This window comes from Hemibagrus wyckioides, linkage group LG19 (assembly GCF_019097595.1).
Source record: "Hemibagrus wyckioides isolate EC202008001 linkage group LG19, SWU_Hwy_1.0, whole genome shotgun sequence".
NCBI lineage: Eukaryota > Metazoa > Chordata > Actinopteri > Siluriformes > Bagridae > Hemibagrus > Hemibagrus wyckioides.
In genome coordinates this window covers 12,329,318-12,340,820 of record NC_080728.1, presented here as the reverse complement: position 1 = coordinate 12,340,820, position 11,503 = coordinate 12,329,318, and the positions used below count along the sequence as shown (strand labels likewise).

Genomic DNA, 11,503 nt, shown 5'->3' with positions numbered 1-11,503 from the left:
ATTAGTTTAAGCAATGCATTGAATTCGTCGAAGTGTGATGCGCTGACGTGGTAGATACGGTTTCTTCCACGGATTTTGTACTTTTGATCAGGCGTAACAGCTGCCCCTTTCTAAATGACGTGTTCGTAAGGGTCCTTGCGTTTTTAACGTTTTCGCGCCACCACAGAACAGAACCACAGCTACTAACTCTACTACCTCGTACTTAATACTTTATAGTAATTATTGTAGGAAATGTACACACTAGGATATTCCTATTTGCGTTCTGTTCTTTGTAAGTAAGAAAGAGATATCGATATAATCGCTGTCAGTTTATTTTATATGGTACAGTTAGTTTGTTTACCTCTTGTAGTTTAACTCTCGGCGAGTGACCTAACTAATATCTGAGATCAAGTCCATCTGCTGGTTGAAGGGAAAGCAATTCTTTAGTGACCGGAAAAGAAGACTGGTGTAATGACTGGTGAGTTGTGCTTATTGTAGGTTTAACAGGTTTGTTGATTATATAACATTCTTATGTTTATCATTCCTTTCATATCACATCACTGTACTACACCGATCAGGCATAACATTATGACCACTGACAGGTGCCGTGAATAACACTGATTATCTCCACATCATGGCACCTGTTAGTGGGTGGGATATATTAGGCAGCAAGTGAACATTTTTTCCCTCAAAGTTGATGTGTTAGAAGCAGGAAAAATGGGCAAGCCTAAGGATTTGAGCGAGTTTGAGGAAGGTCCAAATTGTTATGGCTAGTTCACTGGATCAGAGCATCTACAAAACTGCAGCTCTTAGAGGACTTTAGGGATCTGCTGCTAACATCTTGGTGCCAGATACCACAGCACACCTGCAGGGATCTAGTGGAGTCCATGCTTCAATGGATCAGGGCTGTTTTGGCACCAAAAGGGGGACCAACACAGTATTAGGCATGTGGTCATAATGTTATGCCTGATTGGTGTGTGTGTGTGTGTGTATATATATATATATATATATATATATATATATATATATATATATATATATATATATATATATATATATATATACATATACATATATATATATACATATACATATATATATACATATATATATAGACATACACACATCACTGTATTCAGATACATTTTCTATATTTTATGTTTCATTTTCTTATACCATATTTTCCCTACATGCCCTATTTTCTTTTATTGTATCTTAGTTTTATTCTATTACATTAGTGTTAATTAGCTCGATTCTTATTTATTTTTATTTTAAAAAGCATTTCACTACATGTCGTACTGTGTAGGATTGTGTATGCGACGAATAAAATTTAAATTTGCATGACAAAATCACATTGTGCTTGTTTTAAAATTATGAATACTTATCTTTGCACATTTTATTTACAGAAAGTCTTTTATTTAATTAATGCTACTGCTTTGTCCAGTATTGTTTGTATTTTGTACGCTTTTACCTTCTGCTGTTATTGTTTACAGCTGTATTCATGTTGTATAAACACACATCCTGATCTCCTGCTTTTTTTAACACATAGTCACTGTAACATGCATGAATGAGCAGACTGTAATTTGTGATCTGTGATTCCCACCAGCTGAGGATGAAAACCTGGACATGCTGCTCTCCTTATTTGAGGAGAGTCAAGATCCAGAGAATTCCTCTTCCAAAGAGGGGGAAGATAACTTGGATGGGCTGTTCGATGAGGATGATGGTGAAGATGGTGAAGGCTATGCTGAGCCAGAGGAGGATGAGGAGGTGACGCTGGAGAACTCGGGCACCGGAGCGCAACATGAGCACAATAGATCCAAAGAGGACCTGGAAGGTGAGAGTAAAATTCCTTTGTTATGGATTTGTATTGCACTTGATACAGTCTATAGGAACATTAGTAACAAATAGGAAGGCACTGGTACAGACAGGACAATGCAATGTCAAATCTGTAAATCATACTGTACCTATCTATAGTTGATGAATATGTGTAGCCTTATGGCTTGGGTGTTAACCTGTCACTCATTACAGAGGATATAAAATAAAGTAGAACTTATAGTGTAGTATGCACTGTGCATGGTAGAATGCCATCCTGAGATTCAGCCACAAAGAAAACCTCTGTATGTTCTTTATATTTTTATTTCATTGCTGTTATTCCCATTGCTAGTATGTACCTCCTGGCCTCCAGGAAGTAACCCTTATGCTATGTTCACATTTTTAAGTCACCACTCACTGTGCTTTGCTTGCTATAGTGTTAATGTTTATCACTGGGTGATAAACCGACTTTTTCCATTTGCTGCTAAAATGAAACATTCTGGTGGGAGATGTGGCATTTGTATATAAAATTCAGTAGGGTATATATGCATTATATAATATGTGATTAAGGAGAAGCAGTGTGCATTGGCAGTTGCTGCACCAAGTCACTTCATCTTTGCAGGTTAGACCCTTCTCAGCTCTGGTGCATCTCTAGGCATGCCCACATCTAGTCGCCAATAGTTGCTTTAGCCAGAAGTTGACAACTCTCACTGAAAATAAATGGTCTCCGGTTACTTTGTCATGAGCTGTTGTATGTGTGAACATATCATTAGTGTCTTGGGTGTTGTATTGTGCTGTAATCTGGATTTAGTGTCCAGTGGATAGCATTATCTGTATTTATTATCCTGATTTGAGAGACTTGTATTATTTATTAATGCACACATCTATGAGTTGTACTGATGGTCCTGTTTTCAACATCAGCTGAGTTGGGGAATATGCGGGAGAAGATGCAAAAGCTTCAGCAACAGCTAGAGGGTTTCCAAAAGAGTGTGTCTGTCTCCCAGCCTAAACATATAGAAGACAAAACTTCCTCACAAAAGCAGAGGAGCAGCAAGAGTTCACCAGCAACCCTGCAGGACAGCACGACTCTGACTTCACCTAAGCAGAGCAGCAGACAAATCAAACCAAATCAGAGCAGCAAGACGCCCCAGAGAACAGCTTCAATGCCTTCCTCAGCCAAGTTCTCGGCAGCAGAGTTGCCTGGAAAAGTTCCAAACAAGCAGAGGACTGCGCATCATCCCAAAACAGGTAGGCAGTTTTCATGTATGTATGAAATGAAGACTTTGCTTAGTAGGGTTTTTATTTAGATAACTATTTCTTGTCAGTTAATGAGATTCCTAAAAACTGAAGAGTGTGTGGAACAAATAAAGCAAAGCTGACTTTGCCTTATTTATTTATTTATTTACTTACATACAGACTCCCCAGAAAACCAGAAGGTTTTGGATCAGGCTGTGAGTGACAAGTTATCACAGCCCATGAGAAGTAGCGGTACAGTCAACAACACAATGAAGTCACCACCGGCAAGTAAAAGTGCTGGTGTGGCTCCTCCCATTGCAAGACAGGCCACACCCAGACCGTCTGTCACTCAGGATGTTACTGTGGAGAAATTCTCGGGTCTCAGGCTCAAGTGTGTATTTTATGTTTTATAATGAAGCCAGAGATTATGTGCTAATTATAATTTTGTCTTGTTTTAAGAGAAATCTTTCTACCTGAACTGACATTGCCTCAAGTGCCATTTGGTTAAAATTGTTAAGCTGTTAGTGAAACTACAAATTTATTTAATGAAGGAATAATGCTAGACATTTTTACATAACATTTTACCTGAACTGGCAGTGCCTTCATCTCTTGTGTTTCCTCTGTAGGAGACCTCGGCTGTCCTCAGTAGAAATCGAACACAAAATGGCAAACCGCAGGATGATCCGGCTTTCGCAGCTGCCCGATCGACTGGCTCGGGAAAATCTAGAGGACAGTGACTGGGTCACGTTTGCTGTACTGATAAATAAAATCACCCCACAGAGCAAGAATAATGTAAGCAGCAAACCATTTGACCAGCTTCAGTATTAAATACTGACAATTATCACTCTGTCTGAGGCAGCTAAATTACCAATTTAATCAATAAACACATGCTTTAAACTCATTTATTTTGTAGGGGAAAACCTTCAGTATCTGGAAGCTGAATGATCTTCATAACCTAGATGTGACTGTATCGCTTTTCCTCTTTGGGAGTGTTCACGCAGACCTGTGGAAGACTGACACTGGGACAGTGATTGGTATCCTCAACCCCAATCAAATGAAGAACAAAGACGGCTCCAGTGAGGTGAGACTGGCTTGTCCTTACTATTACAAATAGTAACGTACATTTTGTGTAGAAAAATAGCATGTTGAAGTGATGATCATTTATTAAATTAAGTAAATATTGTACTTTTTTGTTTAGCTGGTGATTTTCTGCTGCAGGTTCAGCACTAGATGGAGACACCAGCTGTTAAAATGCAGAGTCAAGAATTTCTATACAGCAGCTTTGCATATGTTGATCTGTTCATTTACAAATAATCTAACATTAACATCTTAATATTTTTTTTTTTTTTTTTAAAAAAAGGAGTGTGGCGTGTTAGTTTTAATAATGGAAGCAGTAATGGTGTTTGTAAAGGATGCAGCCATTCTGGGAAAATTGCATGATACTTGTTAATAATAGAATATGTGTGCTATAATAATTAACAATATTACACAATGTGTTTAAAAGACTAAATTTAATGTCTACAGAATACACTATTATATCAATATACACTATATATATCTTGATGGCCAATCAGCTGCTTATTGTGAACATCAGTGGAGTGTTATTAAAGTACTTAGCAATCTTAGCAAAGCATTTATTCAGCTTTAGTAGCTGCTTTATTCTGGCCAGGGTTGCAGTGGATTTTGAGGGAAACATCATAAGCAATATATAGTTTAAATATATTAAATTTGCTTCAAACTATCAATGAGTAGCTTGATGTTTTCCATTACCATGAGATGCATTTTTATTCTTGTCTGTGTCTTGTCTTTCTACAGCTTTGCCTCACAGTTGACCATCCACAGAAGGTTCTGATGTTGGGAGAAGCCATGGATTTTGGTACTTGCAAGGGCAAAAAGAAAAACGGTGATTCATGCACACAGCTAGTCAACTTGGTAAGTCTACCTCTTCTAGAAACCCATGTTTTTGGGGTTTTTTTTCTGTTGGATTTGTATTAACGTCCTGTACCCTCTCCCACCCCCTGCTGTCAAAAGTATGAATGCCAGTACTGCCAGTACCATGTTAAAGCACAGTACAAGAAAATGAGCTCAAAGAGGGCCGAGCTTCAGTCCAGTTACACAGGCATTGCGCCACGTAAAGGAAAAGGTCGTGGAAGTTTAAGAGAACGCCTGTGCCAAAGTGACTTCCACTATGGGGGGCTGTCGTCACTTGCATGTGCGCCATCAATGTAAGTTAACCTTTCTTTTAAAGGAAAAATAAATAAAATGTTATTTGATTGGATTTAGTTTTCTAAACTCGCTGTTGTATCTTTTGTTTGAAGGACTTCTCCACAGCCTATGAAGCAGCCATCAATTCAGGCAGTTTTGGCTTCTATCCCTAATAAGAATCTTGGTAAGTATATAACTGTTACCAGTGACATTTGGCTGTCTATCTATCTGTCTGTCTATCTGTCTATCTATTGATCGAGGTATCAGGTGTCTGTGTCATGCAGTGCTGTGAATGGTAGCTGACAAACTAAGCATTGTAACTGATGACAGGGTGGGGTTGTACCTGTATAGTAGGTTTACCTGATAAAACAGCCAATAATGGTGACCACTGAGTGAATATATGTGTTTAATCTAAAGGAATTACAGAAATCGGTCACAATAAAGTCTAATATATGTGAGATGATGATTGAGTGACTACATTCTTGTGTATTGTGTTTTGTCATTTCTAGCCATTAGATCAGGTGAGATGACGGGATGCTCTGATGACTTCAGAAGCCTAATGACCATGCCTACACCAGGAGCACTAAACATAAAGAAACATCTAGGAAAAAATAAGACGAAAGGTAATTGGTTTGGTTTGATTAACACTATCACTTAAAATAACCCATATTTTCGTATTTGCTTGGTCATGTGTATATTACAGTTCACAAATCATCCAGAAAGCACAATTAGGTGTTTTCTCCCACTTTGTTACAAAATGTCAGAATCATCAGGGTTTTAAAATATCTCGGAACACCTGGAATTTTATTGACATTTTCTCCAGTCATGGAAAACGCCTAGATGTTGAGAAAATGGCTAACAACCTGGAAATAATTGCAAGATCTTGAAAAAGTATAAAGTTGGCATATTAAGCCACTACATTTCTATCTTTAACTTATTGTCTTATCAAATGATGTCACAAACACACGCACACATCTAGAGCCAAGCACATAGCGGTTTGGCCAAATTTATTTTTACTTTTGTTTAACCTGGAAAAAAAACCCTTTGAAATAAGTGCGTGTAGGCACTTGTGTAGTTATAATTTATTTATTTATTTTGCCAGATTTGTCTTGGAACGAGAGGCTATAAGGTTGGAATTCTAACCAGGCATCTGAAGGGTTTGAATTAATTTAGACTTGAATTTAAACACAACCAGCCCTTGGTCTCTTAGTCACTATTTCAGTAGCACTTGTGATTAAATGATAATTAAGAGGTCAATAGGGAATGTATTGTTAAGTATGTCAGCAGATGTGTGTCATTATGAGATTTCCACGCTGTGATGTATGTAAGTCATGGAAAATGCCCTGGAAAATGATTCTGTTAAAAGAATGGGAACCCTGTGTGCGTGTATATGACTCATCGTTCTCCCTACTCTACCAGAGCAGAAATTCGAGCGTTTTGATTTCGCGCACTAACCAAAAACAGTTCCCTGTGGTAGAGAGCTCTTTCCAGCACAAATGTTATTACTTAAATACATCAAGTCTTGCAACTGGGTGAGTGTTAGTGCTTAGGGCTCCCGCTTCTGCTGTGTGTTTAACACAGAACTTTCTGGATCATCGGTTCAGTCCATCTCTGCAGCCGAGCTCCTCAAGCAACAGAAAGAACTTCACAAGCAAAGGTTTCAGACCAGGCAGAAGAGGGCAGAGGAAATTCAGAAAAGGTGGGTGTGTGTGTGTGTGTGTGCTTATGTACATGCGCTTGTGTGCATGTGTTAGTGTTGCAGGTCATGAATGATGACGAGAATTAAATGTGTTGAACTGATTTTGTATTTTTTCCTCAGGGTCCTGCAAAACTCTGGAGGTGCTGCGATTACAGCTAGACCCGCCACAAACAGGGCAGTTGCACCCTCTTCGAAAGCAGCTCCAGAGGTTCCCAAAAGCTCCTCTCCGCCTAAACCTGGCCTCTCCTCCCCTCCTGTACCCACCTTAGGACGAGGCTACACAGAGGGAGAGGATATTTTTCTAGACATGTCTCCTCCTCCATGCTCAAAAAGCATCTCAGCTGCAAAAGTATGTGTTCCCTGTATCACAGGAAATAAGATTAGGCAAGCAGCATGATGGGACAACCAAAATAAATCATTCATTTTGGCATTTTTTTTCTAGCTTGAGCTTAGAATTAGGTGTAGAGGGGTGGGCTGGTTGTTGGTCAGGGGGAAAAGCTTGTCAGTTTCGTTCATGCTGTTTACTTTTAAAAATTACAATCTGCTCCTGTAATTAATCGTTTTTACAAAACATGAAGTGTTGTCTGTAACAATGATCCTTTTAATATAGCATTAACTGTTTCTATTCTCCTTTCACAGCTGGCTGCAGTCAAAAAGCTCCAAGCCAAAGGAATGGCACTTACTAAAGATGACCCTAATGCAGTGAAGCGCAAGCGACCCAATAGCAATGACATCACAGCCCGAGTGGAGCGCAGCCTAACTTCTCCTGAAGGTCTGATCCCTAGTTAACGGTGTGAGGGCTCTGCCATTGTTACAGCCAAACCCTAAGCTCATAGATCTTATTGCCCTGTCTGTTTTCAGGGGAGAACAGAGCAGAGCAGGAGACGGAGGAGCCAGCTCAGAAGAAGAGGCGTGAACAGCTAGATTATATCCAGTCTGAGGAGTTTCAGCGCATTCTGAATGCCAAGTCTACAAACTCCTGGATAATGGGGGAGGTGGGTGTGTGCATGTGTGTGGAGTAGTTATCACAATCAGTTCTAGTAGTTATCAATTCTTTGAGAGTTTGTTAGTTGTTCTGTGTGCTATATACCAACATGTAATGCTAAATCTAGCTGTGGCTCCTTTGGGAACTATTTTTTGTTGACGCGGCAAGAAAAACAACAATATTTTAGGCCATATTGTGGCTGTAATGTCCGTCACCATCAGGCAGTTGTGTTGTATATCAACACGGCTTTCCTAACTTGTGGCTGATCAATAAAGCAGCACGATTGTGAGATTTTTGCTTAAACAGCACTTTTGCTCGTGCTGTATTGGTAAAATGGACCTTATGTGTTTTGTCTCTGGAAAGTTTAATTGTGCACATTTAAATAATGTCCCTGGAATACATCTCTACTGGCTATGTTTGTAATATATAATATTACACAGGCAATGGGGTCTACAAAAATTTTGAGAACCGATCAACACATATAAACCTTTATATTTTTTTTTATGTTATCTGTGTTTAGATGGAAGAGAAGGCCATGCAGGATTACTTTGAGCCATTAGTACAGAAAGAGAAGTTAGAAGAGAAGATGAAGAGCATCAGGGAGATGAAGTGTCGAGCCGTCACCTGCAAAAATGTAAGTTCTACATTTGTTCCTTTCTCTAAACAGAGTTTGACCCTATTAGCAGATAACAATTAGGGATGCATACTAAATGGTCTGTTTACTTAGAAAACTTTAGGATTTAAAGACTCTGTGCCTATTCGTCTGCCTGCCTCTAGCTAATTCTTGTCAAATAACTCTGAATCATTGCTCCTGCCTCATTACACTTATAGCTGCTTGTCTTTAGAGCAACAAGTCTGTGTACACAAAGTTAACATAATGATGATGAAAGCCCACCAGAGTGGCACATGCTATCGCAATTATTCCAGCTATTTGCATGTTGTTAAATATGGGAGCTGTCTAGAGGAGGCAGCTTTGGCTGATTAAAGTAATACTCCAGCATTTTCCAACCTAATCTCAACTCACAACATATGTAGCATAAAGAGCAAATTTCAACTTGGCATGGCTGTATGCTGTGCATGAAAAACCACAGCCATTACATTCTAAAAATAAAGATCTCAGGATGAAACTGGAGCAGCCTCTTAGAAACCTACTTTGAGCTCTATTTCCAAAACTGGTCATGGATAAAACCACATTCCTACATTTCTAAAAGGCCTAGTTATAAGGAGCTTGATGCTAATTTAGAATTAATATTAATGCATTCTACACAGATATCTCAAATACTGACATTTTTCTACCCTTGGACATCCAATATAAATGAGTTTTGAGTAATCATTTAGTTAGAATAGAATCTAGATTAAGTAACTTTTATTTCCATTTTATAGAGTAAAGAATTTACCTTGCTTTAAGCCATAAAGCTTAGAAAAAAGCTGTGTGTTGCATAGATCATTGGTGTTAAGTTACTCACTAATATAAGATTATGAGGTAATAGAAGATTAATGAGCCATTGTGTTCTGCAGTGTAAGTACACACATTTCAAACCGGCTGAGCGCTGTGTAGAGGAGAAACACGATTACCACTGGCATGATGCTGTCAAGCGTTTCTTCAAATGCCCTTGTGGCCAGAGGAAGATCAGCCTGAGCCGATTCCCTACTGCAGCCTGCAGGTAAGCAGTTGAAGCTGCAACCTGATGCCTCTTCCCTTATTTCTGTGGCAGGAAGGTTACCCCTGAGTTAAGAGAAGGTCAATGTTAAGTGTTGTGTAATTTTTATTGACCTCTGCATCTTCTGTTTCAGCAACTGTGGCGTGTTCAAGTGGGAGAGAGACGGCATGTTAAAGGTAAACATAACATTTTTAATACTTTTAGTGGAACCCAATAATGCTCCTTGTGTATGGAGAGAGGATTTTTATTTTGGCTTTAATTAATTAATCATAAATTCTCCCTTAGTTTTGTTACTCTTGCTGTATTATAAATATCCTTTAAAAAAAGATGCTGGAGTCACTGAGTTAAATAGATTTCACAGAGGATGTGGTAAGATTTGTATTAGAGATTAGCTTAGCAATGCAGTTTGCATTAACACCTCTTTCAAGTCAATGAAGATATGAAGAATTTACCAAAGATCAATTTTAACCTTTTACTGGAGAGTTTATATACACATACCATATTATTTGATGTAGCCAACTAAAAAGAGAGTAGAACAGGAGTATTTGCTTAGGATGTATGTTCCACTGATGATTAGCATTATTAGATTCTCCACTTCAATTTAATCCAAAATCTAAAGCTTTTCCTCGAGTTTCCAAAGAGAGTTGAAGGGGGAAAAAAGATATGCAGCTGTGGGCCAAGAGACACACTGGCAAGTTTGAAGTGCAAGAAAACTTGACTGATGCATTAGTAAATAGAAACAGTCACAATGCAGTCATTGGAAGGCCAACTCAGTATGCCAGGATCTGAGATCGGCCAATTATAGGCCTAGTTTCTTCAAGTTGAATCGTTCCTTCATTGTCTGTTTTTGTTCCTTTAGGAAAAGAATGGACCAAAAATTGGAGGTGAGCTGCTGCTGCCGCGTGGTGAAGAACACTCCAGATTCCTCAGTAGTCTGAAATAAAGCCAACAGTCTGCTTCCTGGTATCTGACTCGGTCCCACAGCACTCCTCTTCTCACACACTGCTCAGGGAGCTTTTTTATAACAGTGCAAAGTGATGAAACTGGAAACTTCTTCGTTTTCCCTGAGCCAAACAGAGACTGAAGTGCTGCTAATTCACAGCTCTTCATATCAGCACACAAGGCTTGAATGCATTTCTGATGTAAATTGTTGCAGTTGATTTGTCTTTTTTGTGTGTGTATGTAATGAATTTTATAACAGTATATTTTAAAGCATTTTTTTTAGGTTTCACTTCTGAATCGTGTGGCTGTGATAAAGTGCTTAAATTAAACTAGCTTGAGTACTCTCATAGGTTTCTGTAATTGTTTTTTCCGTTACCAATATAATTCTCACAATCACGAAAATTGATTTGGGGTAAACGTGGCTGGACCCTGACAGCCTCCTTTTGTTATCCAAGCAAGCTTTTACTGCCTGTGCATGTCTCAGCTTAAGGGATAAGAAGCAATTAGTTTTTTCCTGTCATCCAGATTGTTGGGGGATGATGGGCAGAAGAACTGCTCTTCAGTAGTCAATAAACCTGACAGCAAATTGGCCCATTTCATTGTCTAAGCTTTCAACTCAGGAATGCTTAAGGCTTGACTTTGCTCCTAGCACAGGACTTCTGTCTCTAAAAGTGCTGCGTCAGTATAACTGGAACTGTACATTAGATGCAGCTCTTTCTTTCTTTTTCTTTCTTTCTTTCTTTCTTTCTTTCTTTCTTTCTCTCTTTCTCTCTTTCTTTCTTCCACTGTTTGTGTTTATTTATTTACTTTCTGTGGTTTTGAGGAGTCAGATCATTATTTACTCTTTTAGTATTTTTCTTTTCTTTTTTTAATGCAAGTGCACGCTGAAGCTGAGCTTTGGCTGTTGCTAGAGAAAACAGCCCAACGGTTTCCTATTTCAGAATGGAATATGATTCTGACACGTTTCACGTCTGGAGAAGTGTG

General features: G+C 38.7%; 1 protein-coding gene across 1 annotated transcript; it reads left to right on the top strand.

The window, feature by feature from the left end:
• Window positions 1-132: 132 nt before the first annotated feature.
• On the top strand, window positions 133-11,093 carry mcm10 (minichromosome maintenance 10 replication initiation factor). Its single transcript, XM_058416742.1, has 18 exons — window positions 133-457; window positions 1,586-1,813; window positions 2,713-3,039; window positions 3,208-3,418; window positions 3,654-3,819; window positions 3,941-4,108; window positions 4,843-4,959; window positions 5,059-5,252; window positions 5,346-5,416; window positions 5,742-5,855; window positions 6,814-6,931; window positions 7,052-7,280; window positions 7,571-7,703; window positions 7,793-7,926; window positions 8,437-8,550; window positions 9,435-9,580; window positions 9,711-9,753; window positions 10,437-11,093. The coding sequence occupies exons 1-18, from the start codon at window positions 451-453 to the stop codon at window positions 10,518-10,520; spliced, it is 2,604 nt and encodes an 867-aa protein (XP_058272725.1). The 5' UTR covers window positions 133-450; the 3' UTR covers window positions 10,521-11,093.
• Window positions 11,094-11,503: the final 410 nt, after the last annotated feature.

Excerpts from the sequence above, each read along its gene's own strand:
- mcm10 (XM_058416742.1), top strand. Across the intron at positions 1,814-2,712 it reads ATCCAAAGAGGACCTGGAAG|CTGAGTTGGGGAATATGCGG; the intron begins GTGAGAGTAAAA and ends TTTCAACATCAG. Across the intron at positions 3,419-3,653 it reads TTCTCGGGTCTCAGGCTCAA|GAGACCTCGGCTGTCCTCAG; the intron begins GTGTGTATTTTA and ends TTTCCTCTGTAG.